Raw genomic sequence first — 24403 nt, 5'->3', positions numbered from 1 at the left:
TCGCAAGTCCCTGCACAGGAACGAAGCTGGCCATACGTGTGTTTGTTGGATTAGGACTTTACAGTACCAACGGTTACGCAGGGTGACAACACAGTTCATTACGTGGACTCCAAAGACTACTGAGAAATGGCGTATGTTAGAGAACATAATGGCATACAGCATGTATGAGAGGTAGTCTGCAGATATCTTGATCTTTAATTGAAACAGTTTTAATGACTGATAAAATCAAATACACGCCGAACCCACTATACTTGATCCACCAGTGAATAACAGGAATCAGCACACAAGGGTTGTCAGGCCTTTCCCTGCACATTCCCCCACACATGGAAAATCCTTCCCGATACAGTTACTTGACAAACAATTCCTCACTTAATCTCTGCAAAAAGGCCATTTGACATGTACCACCTGCAAGATTTTGATCAAAATATTACTGGATTAAGAGATTACCCAACAACAACCAAAAAAGAAAGGCAGATGATGACAGATTCCCCTTTTTTCTCACAGAATGCAGGCTCCTCAGAGCAGCAATAACACCTTCTTACATATCAGTGCAGAATTTATCAAGCTGAGACTCCATCAAGAATAGTGATGATGAGAGACAATGTGCATAAACGGTGGTACAAGCAATGAGAAGGCACAGACCCTCGGGCTGTTGTTAACTAGATGCTATCTAGGAACGGTCACTTTTTGACATTAGTGAAACATAATCTCCCCCTCACTCCTGACACGTAAGAGACAACAGTTTCTCTAAGATTTCAGCAAGAAGAGGGAATTTACAAATGATTTGTGTATTTTTTCATAGCAGCCCCCTGATAAGTTTTCAGGTGTTCTTTCTCTCTCACGTGTGCTGTAATTATAGACAGCAGCTTCTATAAAGAATCAAATGAATCGTATAGCACAAAAATATACAGTGCGACATCAGATCTCTTCATTATTTTCTAGTGATGCTTCAGGTATGAAAAAACACTGCTGGCTATCCCACTGTGAAACTGTTCTTTATAAATGTCACTGACAGAGATAAACCTGGTGAAATTATGAGTCTACAATCATACTGTGATGTGAAAGGAAGGATTTTTTAAAGATTCTTATATGCCATTCCAAGTTCTTGTTCCAGCAAAACCTGGATCATAGGTTCAAAAGATCCAGCATATTTCATAAAAATTAGATTAGATTCCTACTGAGATGTTTATTCATTGGAATGGAAATAGTTTCTTGCAAAATCATCAAGGTAATCCAGTACGGGGAAACGGCTGGAAAAGAAGGAAGCATCTAAGCATAAATAATGAATTTCCAGTAGCTTTTCTCTCTATCCCTAGCAAAGACCAAAAGCCACTAAAAGATTATTTTTGCAAATAGCTCATCAGAAGTCAAATGTAGCACATCTGGCCCTTGTAAAACAAAGTGCCTTCCTACTAATGGTCTTGTGAAGAAACCTCTACTTTTACACAGATTGCCACTAGCTACCTAGCTAGCTGCGAAGCCCCTCCAGCATGCCTTGCCAACCTGAACGCTACCTAAGCGTTAATGGTCTTCACCATCCCAGAGAGATGGGAGATTGAGACCATGAAAGACTAATGGCTTTCATGACTATTTGTCAGTGCTAAGGTTCATAAACTGATTTATCTTTATATTTATCCTCTAGTTTAGCAGTTGCTATATTAAATACACATTAACACGTTTCCAACTGGTTTTCCTAAGAAAACCAAAACCAGATTTTATTATCTCCTACTACAGTATGTATCTCACACCCGTATTTCCACGTAGGCATTTGTAACATTTGCTGTTAGGAGGACTCAGGATGCAGTCAGAAGGTACAGAAAACACAATCTAACAGCCAGCTGCTGCATAGAAGAGTATTTCTGCTCCCCCTCCCTTGCTATGCCTTCCCATCACCCTGTTTTGTGTTAGCACCAACACCTGTCTGATGTCTCAGGAGACAGTTCAGGAAGCAAGATCAGCAGAAAATTAGCCCTGCAAAATGCAGGGAAACTTTCCTGCCACTCAGCTCCCTGAATCAGGCCACTGCAGGGTCAAACACGTACCAGTAGCAGCACAGGGACGGAGTGGGGAAAGAGACTAGTCAGGGCTGTAAAACACAGCCGCCCCCCTTGGCAACAGCTAGTCACTAGGTCCGATTAGCTGTACTGTCAAACCACATGCATACTTCATCTTCCTCCTCAGCCAGGCGCAGCCTCTTCTGCACCGCAGCTTGAACACATGCTGCTGCATCCTCGGGGGAAGCAGAGGGTGCCAGCCCATGCTTCATTTCACATTGCACACCGAGTAGCAGCATACCCCACCAGCTAGGAACTGGTACTCTGGCCTATCATCCTACTGTTTACATTTTAGCATAAGCATTATTATACTATTTCTATGGTTAAAAAATTATTTTTAAGGTGACTTCAAGCTGGTATTGTGTAAAATTTAGTATTTCAACAAAACAGCATGCACTGCTGCCACCACTGCCTGCTTTCAGCTGGCAGTTGCTGGTGGAGAAAGGGGCACGGTAACACTTCTGGCTGTAGAGGTCTGAAATTACAGCAAACTCTTAGCACCCCAAAGCTGATAGGAAAGTTAAACTCCTGAAGAGAACCAGGGCCCATGCTGTGGCAAGGACTCCACCAGAACCCTTCTGCAAGCTGCTCTGCACCTACGGGCACCTTCTCCAATTTCCTTAAGCAGGCGTCTGCCTAAGAGTTATCGAATGAAGTGTTCCCCTGCTTGTGCTCTGCAAATGTCAAAGCAGTTTGCAGTGCTATCACCTTCATGTTGCAGAACAGAGATAATCAGGTACGAAGAAACAAGGGTAAGACAAAACACGGGGTGACTGGAAAAAGAAGTCTGCTCCTAACTCTTGCCCAGGATTTGCATCATCACCCACAACTCACTTCGGCTTTCCTTTTTCCAGTTTCCCCACATAAATAGTGGCTGCTGCATCATTTCCCCTACATGCAATAGTGCTTCATTCCTCCATCTTTATAAAAGGCACCAAGAAGGACAGGGAAAAGCATCATGGCAAGACTCATCATAGCTAGAGGATGGCGATGAGAGGTGGACGGACACCACTGTATGCCACAGCAGGCATGCTGTAGCGTGCACGGCTAACGTGGGGGAGGAAGGAGACAAAGTCCTTGGAGTCCTCCGGGTAAACATGCACCTGAGCAGAGGCATTCAGAGCACTGTGTCTTGCCAAAGGTTGGTCACACAGGACAGTGACATGTAGTACAAAAGAAAGCCGTCTGCTGAGCTCATGCTCCCATCACAGCGATGTGGCATTCTGGATATATTCCTTGCATTACAAACATTACTTCTGCCAGTCCATACCTGCGAGCCATTCTTCAGCCAGATGTCCCCTGCATAAGTATTGAGGATTGCTGAATTTGAGAGAGGAAAAGAAAAAACAGAAACACTGACCTTTTTTTCCTGCATCTAACATTTTACAAAGCAACAATCTTAACCATAAAAGCTAAAGCAATGCATTCACAGAGAACTACAAATGCTGTGCATCAGCACATTTTCACAATTTCACATAAAAATAAAACCAGAGGTGGGAGGCAAATCCAAGCATAACTGCATAACTAATACTTCCTTTAAAGTGCCAACTGAGACATGTCTTTAAATCTGGATCTAAGCCTTCCGAGGCCTAAAATGTTGCTGCTATTTTCCATGGTTTCCACTGAGTCTTTTCCAGATATAACAGCTGAAATGTTTCTTGGTGCTCTGCTCCTGACAGGTACTAAGTTTCTAATCCAGAGTTGGTCATTCCAGCCTTGCAGTACTGTGTTTGCAAGGGACAGTGACGCAGGCACTAAAAACAGCAAAAAGGCATCAGGTTCGCAGTCTTCAGCCTGATACTAAGGGTTATCCATAATAATGCAATAAAAATATTTTACCAGCTGCTGAAATTCAAAAAAAGTGTAGCTCAGAATCAGACACAGCACTGTACTTAATGCCCGTTGTTAGCTTACCTACCACAAAAGCTGAGGGATACAAATTGTCTGCTTAGTTGCATATTATTATCAGTGCTGAGGCTGCAAGTCACAGCATGGTGCAGTGCGGAGGTATGTCAGCTTCCTGGGCAGTAATGGAGTACAAACGCAAGGGAAGACAGCACTTCGACAAAAGGAACATCAAACACTCTTTCACGCTCAGCTGTCCTGTGTCACATCTTCCACGCGACCTTCTATCCACCGAAGGGAGTAGGAGAGGAGCCCGGGTGCACCAAGGAGGCACAGAAAATGAGACTTGGCTACCAAATTTGCTTTCTACATCAGTAATTATTCTGTCACGAAATAGAAAGAGTCATTGATCACGCAGCATTCTCGGTGTTACCAGATGAACTGTTGTCCTTGCAATTTTTAGTTCTCAGGGCCTGCTCTGTAGGGGATCAAATCCTGTAAGTGCACAGAACGTCAAGGGTAGGTGAGAAATATAGGAAGAACACAGCATGACAGACATAAAAAGTGGATTGTAACAAATCTCCCAAATGCAGAACATTTGACCGTAGAGATTCAGTTATGGCTACAAAACGCTTCAAGAAGACACAGAGTATTTAACCTCTTTCTGCAATATGACAATAGCACCTCCCCTGTTTCTTCAAAGAAGCCGAGAATTATGGATGGAAAACACTAAATAACAGTATTTTCATGGACACAGATTAAAGAGACTGTCAAACACTCTCCAAAGTCCAGAAAAACTTTTCATTTATATCTTAATATATACACATGTACATAATGATTTCAAGAGAAAATATTACAAAGCATAAAATAATACTAAATAAATCAAGAATACAAACACGCTTGCTTTTATATTATTATAATACAAACCAATGCTTATTTGACAGGTAATTCTCGTTTGGGCTCACGCTTTAGCAGCAGGAACATCTGTCTCCTTTTGGTGCCTGACCAACAAAGTCAGTCATCAGAAACAATGTTTCATGTAATTATTTATGACTCATGACAGCCTGAGGCTGTTGTTCAAGATGTCCTGCCTCAAAACTTTTGAGAATGCATTTTGAAGCCACGGTGAACTTTCTAAACACCCGTGGTTTGGTTTTCCAGAGCTAAAGGTCACTACAGCACACAAAGCTAGTGGCGACAGCCTGCAGACAGCCCCTGTGAAGGTTGTTTCCCAGCAGATACTTCGCCACGGGTCAGGAAGGCAGCTAGGAAGTTCACGCCGGCACGTCCGGACATCCCAGACAGAGAGGCGTTTCAAGCCTTACTCACGCAACCACACCAATTCCCAGCTGAAAGCTCAATTACTTCCTCGCATCCTTTACCCACGACAGTGTAAGCGCACGGCCCTTTCCCGGGCGCGGGGGGGGGGGGGGGGGGGGCGGCGGGAAGAGCCTTAGTCGTCTCGGCCCACGCTAAGAGCAAACGCCACTTCGCCTCCAGAGTGGGGAGCGGGGCACGAACCCGGCCGGCCCAGAAGCCCCCGGAGCCGGGAGGCCTGGCTGAAGGCAGGGGCCGCTCCAGCGGCCCTCTCGGCCTCCTCGGAAGCAGCTCCCACGGCGCTCCGTAGGGACAGCCCCCCCCCCCCCCCGCCCACACCGGGGCTCCCAGGAAGGGCTTGCCCCGGCGCGGGGAGCAGCCGACGGTCTCCCGAGGAGCCCCGGCCGGTCGCGACCCAGCTGCCAGCCCGCCCACGGGCCCCGCCGGCTCTCCTCAGGGGAAGGCGGAAGCGGCGGAGGCCGGCGCGCGAGGGGCAACGGCCTCCGGGCGCACGCGCCGGGCTGCCCTCCGCCCCGCCCAACCGACCCCCGCGCGCCTTCCCCCCCGCCCGGCTCGGCCAATCCCCAGCCGCGCCGCCACCTCCCCGCCCGTCGCGCATTCTTACGCCGCGACGTCAGGCGGCTTGCCCCTAGAGACTTCTGACTGGCCGGCAGGCACTTCCTTCCCTTCCGCTCATTGGCCGGGGCGCCGGGGCGCATGCGCGGGAGGGATTAGAAGGCTCCGCCCCCTCCCTCCTCAGCCCGGCCCCGCGGCGCGCCGCCTACCTTCCCTTCCTCCCTCCTCTCTTTTGGGCCGTGTCAGGCGGCGGCCGCCAGCGTGGGGCGCGGAGGCCTCCTCCCGCCGGGCGTGTCGGGCCCGGCCAGCTGCAGCCGTTAGCGGCCGCGCTCGCTCCCCTCTGCGAGGGGCGGGAGGCCGCGCCGCCGCTGCGCGGGGCTCACCTGTTGGCCCGGGACGCCCCCCACCCCCACACACACACACACTTCGCCCCGCCGTTGGGAGCGGCCGCCATGGCGGAGACCGAGGAGAGGAGCCTCGACGACTTCTTCGCCAAGCGGGACAAGAAGAAGCGGAAGGAGAAGAGCAGCCGAGGGGCCGCCGCCGCCGCCTCCTCCTCCAGCGCCTCCAACCCCGCTTCGAACGCCGCGGGGGCGGCTGTGGCGGCGGCCGGGGGACCCCGCCCGGCTGAGGGCAGCGGTTCCGGGGCCGCCTCTTCCAACGCTGGCTCCGCCAAGACGGCGACCAAGGTGCGGCCGGTACGGGGTCGGGGCGAGGGCGAGGGGGAGCGGGCCCGCTCCGGCGGGGCGGGGGGAGGGTCACGGCTTCCTCTGCCGGCCCGGGCGGCGCCTTCCTGCCGGCAGGGGGCGCCCCGCGCCGGCCCGCGGGAGCGGCGCCGCCCCCCCCCCCCCCCCTCCCCCGGCCATGCGGACGGCCGCGGCCCGCAGCCGGTGGGCGGGCGCTGCCGCTGGGCGGGAAGGGCCGGCGGGCTCCGGGCCGGGCGGACTTCGCACCCGCCCTGCCCCGGCCTCTGCTCGGAAGGCGGATTGTACCCGCGTGGAGGGCGCGGGGGGGGGGGGGAGGGGCTGTGAGAGCGGTGCCGGTTCCCGGTCTGCGGCTTCGGTTCTGCCCAGCAATCCCTGGTTTGCGGGTGTTGGGGCAGGGCAGCGGCCGGAGGTGGGGAGGTGGCCTCCGTCGGCCACCTGGGTTTGTGGCGTGTGGCCTGCGGACGTTGGCGATGAGGTCCCCTGGCTCTGCAGGCGAAGCACGCCGAGCTCTTTGCCTTCCTGCCAGGAAGGGTTTTTACTGCCAGCAATTTTCTTGTACCGTATTACAGTGAAACGATGAGAGTGCGAGAGAAGCTTAAGTGCTCGTAGTTGAGTTGGTGCCTTACAGCTGGCCATGAGCTGTAGGTTTTTAAAACGAGTTTTAAGAAATGCTCTGCTGTTTCCTGATGGTGTTTAACTTGGGGAGCTTGACACCTGCAGTAGCTTTCTAAGTAGACCAAGGTCAGTGGTAACCTTTCAGCTGCTCTTCTGCTCAGTTGCTTGTCAAATAGAGTCTGATTTTGACAGAAGCTTGCGCTTGGATTAGAAATAAAGATCGTTAAACGTGAAAGGTACATTAGTTTGGAAACTGTGATGTTTCCATGGAGATGGGAATATAAGAAATCTCAAAACATTTTAGAGCTGTAGACTCACACTCTTCCAAAAGACTGAATCTTCAGCATGTGGTGCAGTAACATGAGGTCACTTTCTACTTCTGCCGTTGCTTTAAAGCAGGTCAAAAACTTCCTGCTAGAGGTTGATAATGTAGAAGATCCTAGGACAGGGCTCCTACAAGAAGCTGCATTCCCAGCTGTTCAGCAGAAAGGGGGCTATACCGTCGGCAGACCTTGCTTGCATGGTCTTTGTATTTAAAGCAATTTAACTGCATTTCATGTAGGGTGTAGGAATTATGTAAACTACTAATTAGACTGTGTGTGTCTTAAAGCTGCAAGTAGGAACATGGGAGGACTGCTTCTCTGTTCTGCTCCATTTCTGGCCTACCTTAATAACCCCAGAATCTGCTGATTACACCGTAGGACAGCTCTGCTTAGGTGGGTCCCTCTTTCCACAAACACGTGATCAAACTCCCCTCTTAAAACCTTAAAGCGGTGCTCTCCTAAGACTAGTATTCTACTATTTTTGTGTACTAAGATTGCTGTGGTTTTGAAGCTGACCTTTTCACTATTACAAAAACATTATTAAGAAAACAAGAAAGGCTGTAAATGTGGTTGTGAATGTGGAAGAGTCAAATGTACCAATATTAATCTTTGTCATAAATGCTCTAAGCTATTCCAAATGTTCTTTACTGTTTGGCTCTTGATATAGGTGATGGAAAAGCAAATCTAAAGCTTCATGTGCATTCAAGCTGTCATAAAAGCTTACTGTTAGGAAAAGGGAGAGGTCTTGCCCTTGTATTTGCCTGGTCTTGATTGCATGGTCTTGTTCCCTACTTTGTGTTGTCCCTTGGCTTCCCGCTGGATTTTTACTGTGATGATGTGGTTTTCTTTCACTTGAATGACTTTTTTGCCTGGGCATTTCTTAGCTGTTCTAGTGAGTTAGAGTCGGCTCACAAGTGCATCCTAGATGACATACAGTAAGTTAGGGGAGGAGGGAGTGGAATCCTTTCCCCTCTTGGCATTGGTGCACACGGATCAGTTTCCTATGGAACTGCACCTTCAATCTTAGTTTTCTTTGTATTATCTTAGTTACATTCTTCTTTTCTGTCTTCAGTGTAAAGACGGTAACAGCTTATATTTTTCTTCTCTTACAGGAAGAGGATGATTGGAAGGAGTTTGAGCAAAAGGAAGAAATTGATTATAGTGGTCTTAGAGTTCAGTCCATGCAAATAAGGTACTACTTTTTTTCTTTTTCTCTCCAATATAACCATTACCTATGTCTAAAAACTACGTTCTTCCTTCAGAGTGCCTTCATGGAGTCTAGTTAAACAGAGGTTTGAAGTGTTTCTGCCGACGTTCTCTTTATTTTCTAAACCTCTGTTGATATTCTAGGTCCCTCTGTTTTGGTTGGGTCTCAGATTTTTATTACAAATGCCTAACATTCCCCTCCATAAAGATAGTAAAGTTGGAATTCCTCAGAGAGGAGTGCAGCATAGTAACTCTCACTGAATCATTTGACCCCTGAAAGGGTATCTGACTCAGTTTATTAAGCATTATTCAGCATCTCAGTTTGGGGAGTGAATTCCTGAACCATTGCATTTTTATTTCAAAAAAACCCAAAAATATAGTTGTTAAAATTAGTATCCCATGACAAGATCCCACAGGACTGCATTTATAAGTCTCATCCAAGATTCTTTGCTTTTTCATTAGATTGTTCCTGTAGTCTGGTCCAAAGTAAGTCTACTTAAGTCTGTCCTGGTTAAGAAAAACGTTTCATCAGGACCTTAGTCTTAGACTGAGAATGTCACGTAATTCTCATTGTCCAGGTACTGATGATGTTCAGAATAATGCCATCTTAAAATCATCTTACCTGTAACCAGTGCAATAGATGCTTTCTTCTGCTAAATGTTTGAGCAGGTCTTACATATTCTTTGGTTTTTTTATTTTTTTTTCTTTTACCCCCCCCTCAGTTAATTAACTTCAGTTAACTAGTTCTTTTAGGCCGTTTACACGTATTTGGTCCACAACCTCTCTGTACCATTGAAGTGTCGCAGCAGATCATCACATGTATGAATGGACAAGTAACAAGTGGGCTGCTGCTTCACTGACTGCTAGTACTGTTTGATTGGAAAGCGAGTACTTTGGTTTTCCAGACAAAGGCTGGCATTCTGAATGCTTTTGATGCTGTGGCAGATTTTCAGGCATGTGGAAGTTTCTGACACAGGATTTTGTAACTGCTCAGTTAGTGGATTCAAGGGGAGAGTGGAGAAGTAAATGGAAGAAAAACCCACTGGAGGTTATAAATTACCCAGCTCTGGAGATCTCTTTGCTGAAAATAAGACACAGAGTATCGAGTGGGGGTGGGATGTTATGTATTACTTACTTTGTTCTAGCCAGTCTGTAGGCATCTGCTTCTGACTAGTTTAAAATAGAACAGTGATGTGTTTAGGCCCTCGGTCCAGCTTACTATAATTGTTACTGTATTTGGATGAACAGTGAAAGGCTGTTTAATTTTCAGAAATGATAGGTATTTTTAACTGTTCTCTGATTATTACTTATACAGAAAGCTTATCCGATTATGATTAGTAGGATTGGGTGTATTATAAACTTCTGTATTCACGCTTTGCTGCTGCTGTTCAGATCAGTGTCTTGGGTTTTTTAACAGCCTCACTCTCCGTGTATGTCCCATTATACCACACTGCTTTCTGTACTAGCTTTGTATAGCAAATTATTTTGAGTCTCCGACTATTTCTGTGCAAAATCAAATAGTCCAAATAAAATACAGTCAGGCTTTTGCATAGGATTTATCTTTAAAAAATGGCATATTTTTCTGTCTGTATTTTTTGATTGCCTCCTTAAAAAAAATCTGGGTCGGTTTGTAGGTGATATTTGTATGGGTAATATAGGAGTGTTTCTCAGGTGGTTGTGGTTATAGGGAAAGGGAGCTCAGGACTTGCTTTCTGTCACTACTTCTCCACAATTTCTTCCTCTTGAGTAAAGCAGTTTATGGAAGCTGGACTTGTAGCACTTTCCTGCTTTATCTTCTCATCACTTCCAAATGCATGATTCTCTTAGTATGAGAAAAGTCTTTAAGCTCAAAATAAGAAATCGATTTATTTCACTTAGTACAGTTTGAATTTGTCTTTTTTTAAGAACTTTTTTCCTTCTCAGTTGCCAAGTTGTGTAGCAGTGTGCCAAAAATTGTTCAGGTGGAAGTACTAATACAGTGGTTACAGGGCTAATGTAGCCTGGTTAAATCTAGTATCTTCAGCACAGCAGCCGTGAAGTCTTGTCTGTGGTGATTGTGTAATCTCTGGCAAATCTTAAACCTGTTTGTAAAATGCTGCTTACCGTTTCTCTTTTATAGTGAAAAAGAAGATGATGAAAGTGAAAAAAGAGAAGAACCTGGTGACAACTGGGAAGAGACTGGTGGTGGTGTAGACAGATCATCTGGTCCTTGGAACAAGTCAGCTCCTGCACCAGCACCTATCGTTGAACCAATTGGTAAATTTAACTCGAGTTGTTTTTTTCCCATCAGAAGTGTATCAGGTTGAATTAAGCTGCTCAGAGGGTAGAGCTCAAGGATCAGTTCCTATTCAGGCACCTTATAACATACTAATGGCTTGTTTGGCCTACTAGCAAATGAGGAAATTTTCCCATGAAGGGATCTGAGGAACTGAATTGATAGTACTGTCAGATTGTTTAAATAAACATGAATGGAGGGATTTTTATTTCTGACTTTGAAAGGGGGTGGGGGAGCATTCCATCTTTGAAGGAGATCCCTCTACTTTGCAATCTGCAAAATATCTGTTGGAAGCATTTCTGCTGATCTAAAAATATTGCTTTGACAATTAAGTGGATGTTTAACCAATATTTGATGTCTGATATGGCAGTTCTTGAGTAGGGTTCCATGGTTAGTAGTACGCTTTTCAGATCAGTTCTTTGGTACAGAGAACATGACATTGCAAAATTGATTCTTGAACTGGGATAGGACTTCAGTTTTGATTAAATACAGTTTATTAGTATCAGCGGAGATAAACTACTTAGCTGTGATCTGAGTTCAGACTATTCTCTTCCATTGAGAAATTAATTGAAAAGTGGCCTGCTGTGTGTTTTCTTGTTTGTATAGGCAAGGAGGTAGAGTTAATTAATCAGTGTTATTTCATTGTAGATTGTTACCTTAAATACGAACTATTTGGATATTCTCTTCTGTATCTGGAGAGGTGCTTTAAATAAGATTTGGCAAATATATAATTATGTGTTTAAATCTCTAGTTTTAAATGTAAGCTGCTAATAAATTGTAAATAAGGGACGTGAAGTCCTCATCAGTGGTTTTGATTCCCTGAACTTTGTAAGGCAGTATACTGGAGCCACATTTTAATTTGACTACTAAGTATATGTTAAATTACGTGACACCTGATCTCCTGCCTTGTCTAAAATATTTGCTTCCAGCACTTTAAAAGGTGCAAAACATAATTGTAAGATTCTTTTTTTTATTTGTGGGGTTTTTTTCAGATATGAATGCAAACTTACTCTCTCGTCTAAATCTTGTTCTTATAACTAGTTACAGAAACCCCAGAACCAGTTCAGACCGGTGGTGTATACAGGCCGCCTGGTGCCAGGGAGGGTGGCAGGCCACGGAGAGCACAGCAAGGACCACCAGAAATCTATAGTGATACGCAGTTTCCATCACTGCAGTCCACCGCCAAGCTTGTAGACAGTCGAAAGTAAGTACATTCCATTAAGTCCCTATTTTAACTGCCTTCTCCAAGTTCTTACTTTGTTTTAGGGCTTAAGCCTGAATCTTTCCACAGAGGAAGGAAATAACTAAGAAATTATTCTTTTTGGTAAAGAGATATGGGAGAGGTCTTAGCTGTGTTTTCCAACTCTCGGAAGGGCTTCCTGTGAAATAACTTTCATAGGACATAGCCCAGTGAGATAGCCGAGCAAGACTGCCAGTTACCTTATTGCTGACTTGCTGAAGGATTTCCCTGAAGCAGAATATTTCTGTGCTTGATAGCATCTGGTTCCCTGAGATACTAGCCATGGTGAGGCTCTGTGTTACTACCGTCAGGAGGCATGAGTAGGATGTCTTGAGCACACTGCCTTCTCACTAGAGGTGCGACGGTAACTTAAATGGAGGAATGGGGTTTAATACAAATATAAATCAATAAACTTGCTGTCTGAGCTGTGGTTTACAATGAGCCCCCCAATTTTGCTGAAGTGTTTTGTGTTTTGGGGTGCTGAAGACTTGAGTCTCATCCTGCTTTTGAGTCCTGATCTCCCCATAACCTCATTCCCTACAGAAGAGATAGCTAGGCCAATACCTAATTCACTTGGGGTTTGGGGTTTTTTTGTTTGTTTTTTCTGATTGCTGTGTTACTGACTAATACAGCCTAGCAGAAGCTTTGTTTCTTTTTTTTTTTGTGTGTGTGGCTTTGTCTGCTTCGCAAATGAGACATGCTGTCATTGATGCTTTAGGGTTTGAATGGTGCAAATTGAGCTAAGATGAAACTCTGAGTGAGCATTCTAGAAATGGGCTTCTGCTTTCTAAAACCTGTTTTTCATAAATGTGCTTAAATTTACTTTTAAGAATGCTAATACTGAAATTTAGAATGTAATCTAAATTGTACTGGGTGATGAGCTTGACTCTGGAGATAAGGTTTTTACAAGATTTGCTTTGGGAATGTTTGGCTGTTCTGTTAAAACTCTGGACCTTAGTGTTCTGTGTTCATAATGCTTTTGTTGGGATGGGGTGGAAATCGACTAGAAATTCACAACTCACAAGCTAGTGATAAGATATTTACTGATTACATTTATTTTCCCTTAGGGATAAAGAAATGGAGAAGAGCTTTGAAGTAGTAAAACACAAAACTAGAGGTAGGGATGAGGTCTCAAAAAACCAGGCACTTAAACTTCAGCTAGACAACCAGTATGCTGTGCTTGGGGATCAGTAGAGCTGCATACACAGTACAATTAAGGAATGCTTTTTTGGTAACCCTTCTACTAAGGTAACTAAACTACAGCTAACGGCTATGATGAACGTGCCACCTTATTTCTGCTGGATCTACTGCAGCAAGTGCAGACTACTTTGGCGTAAGTGATTGGTTCTCCTGCACTATGGAAGCATAATATGTTACAACTTCTCCATTGGATGTGGGGCAAATTAATGTAAATGATTGAACAAGAGTCACCAGTGTTCTTTAATTGCTCAGAAAGATACCTGCAGCCAGTGGTCATTTCAAAATCTTTTTATGTTCAGATACTGAGCCTTCGTAAAGGTTGACTACCTCAGACTTGCTGCACTCATTGTGGACACCATGTGGATCACAACTTCTGGAAGAGAAGGTTACAGCTGTTTTAGTGGCCACCTGAAACTTGAAACCAGCTCTACTGGATTCCTGTCAGAAATCCTGCAGAAGTCAGCCATTTGGTTCCAATTTGCTATAACAAAGATTTAAGTGACCTTAATGACAAACCTATTCTGTTCCCCTTCTGAGGAATCCTGTCGTGTAGCCATAGCCTGCTAGAGACTTCTGGAGCGTACCATACCACTCATACTATCCAAGTATAACAGAGCTGTAGTTTGTTTACCTTTTTAGATAGCTGTACTGAAGTAACTGCAAAACAAATTAAAACTCATTCAGTATCAGATTTGAGGAATTATGGGTTTGAATGGTCTGTTTGTGTTAGCCGTTTTCACAGTTGTCTGTTTAAGCTTTTTTTTCTATTCTCCACAAAAAAAAAAACCTGCCTTGTTTCTGGTATCAAATTGCAGTATATTTAAATAATGATGAGATGTTGTAGTGAAATAGGGTTTATTTTGTTTTTTTGTCATGAGGTTTGTCTTTTTCACCCTAAAGCACTAAGACTGACGAGTTTTGATTTGACACAGAGGTATCCAGACTCCAACTACAGTCTTCAGAAATTGTTAAAAATGAGATATGTGGCAGTAGTGATACTAGATAAAAATTTCTCCTCTATTAAAAAGTTATTTGCTTGTTGAAGAGTAATGGTTACTTGATAACTACAATAACTTAGTATGCAGAGGGATAACTAGAGCTGGAAAGCCTTATTTGTTTGGCTACTTCTGTGAAGCATGCAGGCTTTTTGAGGCAGAAATTCTCTAACTAAAACTCATAAATGGTCTTTATTCAAAGTCAGGAAGTTTAGTGATAATGGAGGGCAGTGACTTCTTTAAGTTGTCATCTCTGACTTAATTTAGTGGCAGTAGGCAAAATGGCACTGATACACTAAGAATATAGAACATTGCCTGTAACTCTGATTCGATGAATGAAACCTGTCAAGTACCAAAAGTGTCCTGCTATAACTGTTTTTGTCTTCTCTGAATTGTTACACCAGAAGCAAAATGAAATATGATAGTGGTGTGCTCCAGTGTTGAGGTTTCTCAGAGTAAATGCCAAAAAATAGACCCAATATCTATAAGAGTTGCCAATGGCAAGAAAAACAAGGGAACAAAACAAAACTTGCTTTTGTGTGCGGGAGTAGTGTGTATGTGCAGAAGATGAGGGTAGTGCAGGAATTGCCTGGTTGGGTTCCCTTTGACTAACCGCTGACTCGCTTTAAATCTACTTCTCTGAGGCCAATGGGAATTTTGCTGTTGACTTCAGTGGGGCTGGGGTTTCACCTGGTTCTTTTGTGCACAGACTAGAACTGGCCTTGCCCTTGCAGAGTTAACTGTATCTAAAACTTCTGCTAGAAGCTGCTATTAAAGAGAGGGCTCATGAGACTATTCTTAGAATTGGAGACTTCATTTGGAAACAAAACCCCACTGAAAGACTGATACCAATACCTTGGACTCTGAGCCATGTATCTTCCTTGAAAATAACATTTTTGCCAGCAAAACTGTTGATTTGTCACTAAAGATTTCTGTGGAATTCATGGTAAATGGACATGTCACTTGATGTGGGAGAAACGTGAAGTCTTAAAACACTTTTCCTGATGCTCTAAAGTGATTGAGATCACCAATGCACATGAATCAAGTTTTAGTCTACTGTATGAAGGGTAGATGAGACTGTCCATTGTACCGTCTTTATTTGAGGTTTTGGGCATGAATTCTGGCAGTTCAAGAAAACCCTGTAACAGTTTCAAATCAAATAAAATGGAAATATACATGGATTCTGGAGTCTAATGAATCTTTACCTTTAGTTCTAGCTTATGATCATACAACAGCTAAGGAAACACAGAGCGTTTGGATCTCTTAAGGGACAGGCCGTGGAGTGGGTAGTCAGCCTTATGGTCAGGTGGGCTATGTTTGAGAGCTTATAGCAGTGCATATGAGTGTGACTTTTATTTATACATAGAAGTTTAGTTTGCTACCTGTCAGAGTGTCTTCTGACTCCCACCATCTAGGACTGGTTTGAGATTGTGAATTAAGTATGAATGAAGCTTTGATTTGCTTTTCACTTGGAAGTAGCTCTGCTAAATTAAAGAATGAAAAAAAAAAAAACCAAAAACCAAACAAAAAAGCCCCTCTGGATGGTTACTGTCACTGGAGTCCATCAGCTACTGATAACTAGAGGTGTTACTTTGGGGGCTTTTCTTAAGCATATCATTCCAGGTTCTTTCTGGAGGCATAAAGGAAAAAAAATCAGAAATGCAGCAGTTTCCATAGTACAGAATGTTAAACTAATTTAAAGTGTTTCTAGTGTTAAATACCGCTGCCAGCAACTATCAAAATGCCAGTTGTCAGTATCTTCCTTATAACAATTAATTGTTCTGCATGCCTGAAATTTTCAAAGTCAGTCCTCTGTGGAAGCTCAGTATGCTTTTGAGACTCTGAAGTCCAACTTCATCTGGTTTGTTGTTGCATTCATTCCAGGCATGCTAAGAATGTCCACTTCATTCCTTCAAAATCCTTGTTGAAGGCTCATTCCATAAGTGAAGGATTGTCAGTTGTAGAAACGAGATTCTTGGTACCAGTCAGTAAAATGCAGTTGTGTGCCGCTTCAGGAACTTCCTAACCTAGCCTGTAACATGCTTTTATGGTGGTTAGTTATTAATTTCCAATTTAAATGTTCCATTTTACTGTCTCTGTCTTAAAATAAAAACACAGCTGTATAGTAGAACATTTAAATGTCTAGTACTTACTGGGGAAGGAACAACTTGGATTTGTGGTTCTTGGTGATACAGTCTGTATTTAAGGAATGTTAAAATGCCAAAACCTAGATAATTTTAATAAAGTTGGACTTCCCAAATGCCCACTGTAGGAATCTGGCATCTGTATTTACTTGAGCTGTGATAATAAATGTAAGAGAGGACTAGGTTTGCTCACACCCCACCCCCACCCTCCTGCCCAGTTCAGCTTTGCCCTGGTTAATCTTGCTCAGAAATGAAGAGGAATTGACAAAAGTGACGTGTGTCCTGCTACTTCAGTTTTGTCTTTGTAGCTAGCTTTACCAGTCATGTCCAAAGTAACTCTCTTACAAAATTTAGGAATAGATGAATTTTTAATGGTACAAATTGTGTTAGAGACCTGACTCCACAGGGACAAGGGTTTACAGTGCCTGACTGCATCTGGTGGCTCTTGGAAACTCTTTCATCACCACAACATGGCTGAGACACCTGTGCTGTTTAGGTCAAGTAAACACAATACAAATTTGATAGGGCTGCACATCTTGGAGTTTGCTTATCTGAGCTTTTGCAGTAGTTCTTTTGTCTTTCTAATTTCAGCTTGGTTGAGCGGTTCTAAACTTGCTTGTGGTTTTCTGTCAAATACCATGACTAAAATGGAGCAGATGATTCTTTTTTTAGACTAATAGGCCTTCATGTGCTTAAAAGGTGCTTATTTACAAGGTAGTAATATTATTCTTCCTAATATTGACATGGTCAGAGAAATTAATACCTCGTATTTTACATGACCAATTTGTATCGGAGGCCCAAGAAACTAAATTTTACCAAAAACACCTCAAGTACTTAAAAATACGTATGAATAGCCACAATCCAGGTTTTGTTGCCTGACTGTAATTTAGTTCCCAAATTGTCCCCTTCTGTTTTCAGCTTTTAATTTCACAAATTGGTTTTAATGGTAAATAGGGGCTTTATTTGGGAATACAAGAAAATAAGAACATGCATATTTAAATTTCAGATATATAAATTAGGTATGTACAAAGGGGGAGGAAATCTGACATACATTTGCTGATAAATTCTTCAGAAGTTAGAAAGTCAGCTTGTCTGTATCAGGATTCACATGAGAACCTGCAAGCTCTAGCAGATGGAGGAAGACATGACAGCAGAAAAGAGAACTGAGGAGTCCAATCCTGATTCAGATAAGTCTGTCTACCCTGTATCTAGAGTTTGGCTTCTGAAGCACCAAATGTAGTTCTGTTTGAAGTGAAATAAAACAGAAAGGAAGTTTTGTGGTTTTTTTTAATTAGGGAGAGTGGAAATTATGGGAATAAAACACAGGAGGTATAAGAGAGGGATTAGGAAGGCTGTTTTCTAAATGATAGTATTAAATGCATGGCCTGAGGTAGGGAGCGGAGTGCAAGTGGCTGGATAGGAGAAGTGCTGTGTGGGTCAGTGCTGCTTTCACAAGTGGCAGATCCACCTGACTTCAAATCAGCAACTAAGTGTTTCAAGTTCAGTACCTGGGGAAGGCATCCCTTTAAAGGAAAGAATTAGGAAAACCTGTACAGAGAAGGTAGAATTTTGCTTTGGTACAAAGCTGTCTAACCAGTTGCCCAAAGACAGAGCCGAGAAAGGACAAATTCCAAGATAGTTCAGCAATCTTATTAGGAAATAACTTGTTTCATACTTAAGAAAGCTTTTCACTTCTGCATGATAAAAAGCCGAGACACTAATTCAAATGGCTATGAAGACATTTCCTGCTTTGTGAAGCATCTTCTAATGGTACGTATGTCATGGGTTTATGTTCAGTTGCTTAGAACATATGTTGATATAGCAAGGTTAATGAAGTTCAATGGGCTGCTTAGCCAGAACACAAATATTAAAACCGTATCACAGTATTATTAATGAATCACCAGAAAAAGCAGTGCATCTGGAACACTGGAATGGAAAGTATCATCTAAAACAACTGTGGGCACTGAAGAGAAGCAAGCCCATTTTGTAGCAAGAGCATAGGACCAGCAGAGTGGGGTTTGGCCTTGGTTTTCCACTGAGCTGCTGTGTTAACTTCAAGTAATTTAGGTTCACTTTGCCTCAGTTTCCCCAGCTGTACCAAAAACCCCAACAACCTACCTCACAGGGGTGTTGTGAGGCCAAAGCTGTTCGTTGTCGAGGGCTGGGGCCAATGGAAGGTGCTACAGAGGACTAAAAGTTTGTATTAGAAGATCTTTATATTAGCTTTCACTACAGTATTTTAATACTACTTTGGGAAAGGCTCATTTCTACAGAACGTAATATGTGTTCTATTGAAGTATTATGTAATTAGACTTATTTTAGTATGTATGGGTAAGGAAAAAGTTCAGGCTGAGCACTCTAACTGGTATTTCCTCTCTTTAATTACCTGTGCAACCTGAGTGGTATATTAATATGAGACTTTCTGGTTTTATGTGAAATACATTAAAATCAATATTGCTATGTTTTGTAAACCCCATGACTGAAATAAAACCCTGCTCACAGTTGATAGCCATCTCTTATAATGTGGCTGTTTTAAAGTTTGTTTGAATTACGTGAACTAGAAATGTTCACTCCTGAAAGTATGTATTTGTGTCAGGATACTAAGTGGTATTTTGTAGTAGGAATGTAGTTTTCTTCCCCTCTCCACATACAAACACACATCTGTCCTACTCTTTATCCTTTCCCATATTTAAGTTGAAGTAGCATGCAGGTACATGAGAGAGAGAGTAATCTTAACGTCAGAACTTTTGAAAATCTGGTAAGAAGGCAGGCTGTGGAGGAAAGAGATGAAGGGAATAAAATAAAAGGAAATAGCTGCCCATGGAGAGGTTTCTGTGAAACAGATAAAGGAAAGAAATGATCAGAAGAGAGAACTGAGAGGGGGAAGCAGACGGGTGGGCAGGAGAGGAAGGGATGCAGATCCAGTAGAGGTGATTACCCTATTTACTGTTATCTCCCATTTTATCAGTTAACTGTAGCTGAAGGAACAGGAAGAAACAATTTTTATGAATATGCCCTTGTCTGCTGTTGCTGGTGATTTCAAGGTTCATCGCTCAGCTTTTACAGGGGGCCTCCAAATAGAAGCAGAGAACATGATGGTGGCATGCAGGCAGACAAGTCAGACCTCTGGAGGGTACTGGACAGAGATGAGGCGCAGCAGCTCTCTTACTGACGTTTTTATCATTGCAGCACCTCTAAGAGAGTTGTTAATGTGCATTAGCTGTGACATTTCTCTGTCAGGAAAGATTACTGTTAAATTTCAACGAACTATTGCAGTTGCTTCAGAGGAAATGCTTAACTAGCTGAATAATAAGCATTAAAGACTAACACGGGGCTTTTTGGAATACTTAGGGTGATGATGATGACGAGTGATATTGAGGTCAACAGATTGGTAGGTGGCTTAAAATGACTTTGAGGTGTGTCCCCCTATATGGTGGGGAGGAGAATTACTTTTAAGTTATATATCATCAATTTTCCCCTCCTAACAAATAAACTACCCTGGTCTTACTGTCTTTCCAGCTACGAAGAGCTGCTTCTACCATTCTCTTATCACTTTCTTCCCTGTATTTTTCTAATATGTTACTTTTTTTAAGGTGCTGATGAAACAGCAAATGCTCGTTGAGGACGTCTAAGAGAAATACATGCTGTAATATTTTTCCATATTGTTCTGTCTTTAATACAGCCTAACATCTTATTCGCTTTCTTGACTGCATCTACACATTGAGCAGATGTCTTCATCAAGCTGTCCATGGTGATGCCTAGATCGTCCCCTTGAAAGATCACAACTAATTCAGAATCCACCAGAGCATGTATGAGTAGTTCTAAAGCCTTTCCAGTGTTCATTGCCTTGGGTTTATTTTCTGTTGACATTCACTTGCCACTGAATTGCCATGTTTACAGAGTGAGTTAGCTTACCCTGGCAATCGCCATCTTCCCCCCAGTGCTCACAAACCTGGTGATTCTCTGTGGGCATTGGCTTTTGCCATCCGATACGCTGAAGCCTTCAGTTTCATGTATGTAATTCACTCTTCTTACAGTGATTGGCATGGCATGCACTTACTAACTATTACTCAATCTGACCTTTTCTGTTCTGTTTTTTTGTCTCCTATCTTCTGTATTGGATTTTCTTTCTAGCTCAGTTACAGCATTGAAGTCATCGAGTTGTAACTGTCTGTTTTATTTCAAATAATTTGCCTACAGAAAACTGTTAGTTAAAATGTTGTCATAAGCTTCCTTTTTTTAATTAAAATAAATCACTTATACTGTATCTCTTTCAGAGTATGTACAACCATACCAAAATGATTCAAACCATAAAAACAGGCTGATACAAGAGTACAAATGCATTGAGAAACAGGTAAAGCATATGTGAATCTGATCTCCCAGAGCTTAACTTCATTGGTTAACTCATTCTGTGGAGTTATTTCTGTCACTTGAGATCAGTTTCATTAAAACTCGATTTGAGATCTTCTCACTTGAAGTCTAGATACAACAGCCAGAATTGAGCACAAGTGAACAAGCCCAGAGCAAACTTGTTTTCAATTTCTGGGTTACTCTGCTCTTTGTTTGTGGCACAGATGAAGCAGATGTATTACTTGGTCTCCGACCAGCAACCAGCCACGCTTAGTCTAATATACCTGTTGTGGTACATAGCTGGACATGGAAATGAGAGTACAGGTTTTGAGATGAAGATGAGTGCAGCAACACTGGGGGGGGAGGCTTAGTCTTTGTGGTTTGTTTCATCTCTTCACGTCTCATCTTGTACTTTAAGGTTAAGTCTTTTAAGTGCTGACTGCTTTTACCAGTAATGCTACGTTTATAAATACAAAGGAGGTGTTGTAAGGGAAGACTCAAGCCTGTTAGGGCGTATAGCCTACCACATAAGAGCTGCGTTGTCTATCAGAATATTGTGTCACAGAGAACAGCTGCTTTCGAGGACTAACAGTGATACGTGGTTGAGAAGAATGTACCTTGGATTTTGCATCCAGATAAATGGTATCTGTTAGGTGTTCTATTACAGCAGTTACTAGTATTCTGCCAAAATGAACTGTGGCTGCTGGGGGTTTATGAAGTTGGCAAATTGGAGCTGAGGTTTTTTTGTTACTTCTGAGGGGGATGGGGGGAATACAGCAGATGCAGCAAGATTGGACAGTTGTTCGTACCCTCTCCTGCACAGCTGACTCATCTCTGCTGCTACACTCACCAAAGCCCTGTCTTGATGCTGTAAATCCATACTGTGTTACTTACTAACCACCCAGCAACCTTCAGGAGTGAATAGTTCTCTGACTGTGCACTGTGTCTTTAATCTGGGAATCAGGTAAAAGGCAAACTGGTTTTGTAAACTGGCATGACAGTGTTTTCTAGATAATTGGCTCTGCTAATTGCTTTTTCTGCAACTCAAAGCCCAGCAAAAATCTCTTGATTTGACCTTTCTTCACCCTCTAGAGTATTCCCTTCTTCTTTTGTTCATCTACATTATTACCATGCCAAGGATTTCTAGTCAGGTGCCTGAATTATTCACCACATCTTTAGAAAGCAGCTCTATAAGCAAGAACTACTGAGTCTTGGTGATGCTGTATTTCTTCAGTCAGGGCTCTAGCATCACAAACATGGCTCCATCTGTTGCAAAACTGCTTAGCAAGTAAATGTGATCTCCTTGGAGAATTTAAACCTAGACCCTCAAAAGCTACACGGGAGCCTAATTCCCACAGAATACAGCCAAATGAAGGCAGTAGCATTGGTCACAGTACAACGTGGTTCAGCTATGAAAGAGAATAGGGTTGCATGACTGGTAACATTCTAGCTCAAAGAAAACTCTCTTATCTGGACAGCAGGGTCTAGCCTAAGGCATTTTTATTTTTTTTTAAGGAAGAGATGACTGAGTGAAGAATAGTAAGAGGACATCTCTGTAAGTGAAAAAATAGGGAACTGAATTTGCTTTTAGCAATGTACCAGAATGTCTCGCCCCCACACATAACCTGAAGAAATGAAGATAAAGCCATTTTGAGTGCTTATTGTAGTGCAAAAGAAAGGACAGTGTCTGCCTGGGAAAATGGTTGGCTGGGAGCCCCATGAGCACAGCAGACACCGTTTCAGCAAAGTAGAATACAATATGATCTACTCCTGAGAATCCCTGTGTGGCCCCCACAGTTAACACAGGAACCTAATGGTGCCTGTATATTTATATAATTGTATGTTTATAGTCATAATTTAAGTTCAGAACCTGAACTATATATATTTTTTTGTCAGTAGATTTTTTTTACCCTGGTTTACCTATCATGGCTTCTGCATATGACAACTTCTAACTGTGCAGCGCACACACCTGTTGTCCTTTTGTCCCATGTTAGAGTAACAGTATCAAACTCTGTAAAGCACTTTTGTGATGTTTCCTGTGAAGAAAGCTGAAGAAAATAAATTTATCTTGGCAGCACCAAGTGAATTTATACCTCCAAGTTTGTCTTGCTGTCATTTTGTTCCCCCCGTCTCTTCGGCAACTTCAAGCCATTGCAGTGGCAGTTGGTTGGTGTGAGGGACAGCGGCGTGCTGGTTCCGGGGGGGGCTGATGCGTGTCCAATGTTAGCTGCTCCCCTTCTACCCTGCCCCCAGGATTCACAGGAACTGCACAGCTCCAAGGCTTCTTTAAAGGTTAGCTAAGTGGGTCAAGGGAGTGGTATCTTATCTGCAAAGCAAGAATAACAGTACTACCCTTCCACAGCAGCTTCTTCTGCAGACTGGAAAGAATAAAAAATACAATAAAGTACAGGACCCTTAAGTCTCACCTACTGACATCCACCTATTTAAAATGCCTGCAATGCAAAGCAGCATTTTGGAGGTAGAGCAGAGAATTGCCAGGGAAACACAAAGTTAATTCAAAATGCGATTTAAGGTGTTAACAGCAGCATTATTTTCAGTATGTGGACTTGGAGCATGTCGGTGATGTCCAACATCCACGAATAGCAAAAAGCATCAAGCTGCTACAATCAAGAAAAGCAAAGCAGGTGGTTAAGACTGTAGTCACTGCAACTCAACATCACAATCTTGCCACAGCCTAAGCCCCATGCCACCACCACCCCCCCCCCCCCCGATAGGGGCACAGATCTCACTTTTTAAAAAGAATCAAATCCCTCACATTCGTGGGCATCGCTCAGTCCCTCTTGACAACTCCTTCAGGTCATCCCAGCAGCATGTCGCAGAGCTCACTGACAAACCCTACCCCATGCTAACGCAGGAAACAGAAGCACAAAGCGCAGCCTTGCAGGTAAAGGCAAGCTGCCTTCCTCCTCTCTCTCACCTGGAGACTCCCAAGGCTTAGGCCCCTTGTCCCTGCCCCCAGCAGCAAGGGGTTAGTTCTCCCCACCTAGAGCAAGGTTCTCCAGATTGCACAGGGCTTAGATGCTTGTGTCTCCTCCTGTCTTATATCTGCAACTGAAACTGATGCAAAGACTTTCTATAGAACTGAATTCTATAGAATTCAGTAACTAGAAAACAGAAGTAGAATATGCCCCCTGCCAAATAATAAAGAGGTAAATTAAACAGACTTTTTAAAGATGTTGCACGTATTACCACAGACAACTCTGCTGGTCCTGTGCAACTGGATGCACTTCTCTGTTCAAACAGGCTGCAGCAATTCTAGCTGCTTCAGTATAGCTCCTCAGATTTCATAAGCACAAACACTTTCACCCAGACTAGCATGGTGCAACTCGCATACAGTAAGTTCAGTAAATAGAGACCCAGAGTTACTGAAAAGTCAAACACTGTGGCAGTCTGACTAAGAACAGTTCAGCTGCTGAAAACTAAGGTCTTTGTTCTGCCTCTGGTTCCTGTCACAGACTCCCAACAGGGAGGATGGTCAAACTTCACCTCTTGTCAAATGCAGTTGGTTCTATCTTTGCTGAACAGATTCGTTAGC

At 43.2% G+C, this 24403-nt stretch overlaps 1 protein-coding gene and 1 long non-coding RNA gene across 6 annotated transcripts; one reads left to right on the top strand and one right to left on the bottom strand.

Annotated features, from left to right (window-relative positions):
- Positions 1–1677: 1677 nt before the first annotated feature.
- Positions 1678–5815, bottom strand: LOC128145205 (uncharacterized). The gene is made up of 2 exons (XR_008236388.1): positions 3969–5815; positions 1678–3374 (listed from the first exon to the last, which is right to left on the bottom strand). It is a non-coding gene; the product is annotated as an uncharacterized LOC128145205 (long non-coding RNA).
- A 189-nt stretch (positions 5816–6004) lies between these two features.
- Positions 6005–22946, top strand: CDV3 (CDV3 homolog). Of its 5 annotated transcripts, XR_008236385.1 has the most exons (6): positions 6006–6481; positions 8550–8629; positions 10763–10899; positions 11960–12122; positions 20775–20851; positions 22363–22946. XR_008236385.1 is itself a non-coding variant. In XM_052794927.1 (5 exons), the coding sequence occupies exons 1-5, from the start codon at positions 6245–6247 to the stop codon at positions 13350–13352; spliced, it is 744 nt and encodes a 247-aa protein (XP_052650887.1). In that variant the 5' UTR covers positions 6005–6244; the 3' UTR covers positions 13353–13651. The 5 variants fall into 5 exon arrangements, 4 of the variants coding, with proteins under 4 accessions (XP_052650887.1, XP_052650902.1, XP_052650896.1 ...); XM_052794927.1 differs by lacking the exons at positions 20775–20851; positions 22363–22946 and adding an exon at positions 13226–13651 and having other exon boundaries at positions 6005–6481; XM_052794942.1 differs by having other exon boundaries at positions 20775–22946.
- Positions 22947–24403: the final 1457 nt, after the last annotated feature.

This window comes from Harpia harpyja, chromosome 1 (genome assembly GCF_026419915.1).
Source record: "Harpia harpyja isolate bHarHar1 chromosome 1, bHarHar1 primary haplotype, whole genome shotgun sequence".
NCBI classification, from domain to species: Eukaryota; Metazoa; Chordata; class Aves; order Accipitriformes; family Accipitridae; genus Harpia; species Harpia harpyja.
This window is presented reverse-complemented; position numbering and strand designations above follow the sequence as displayed.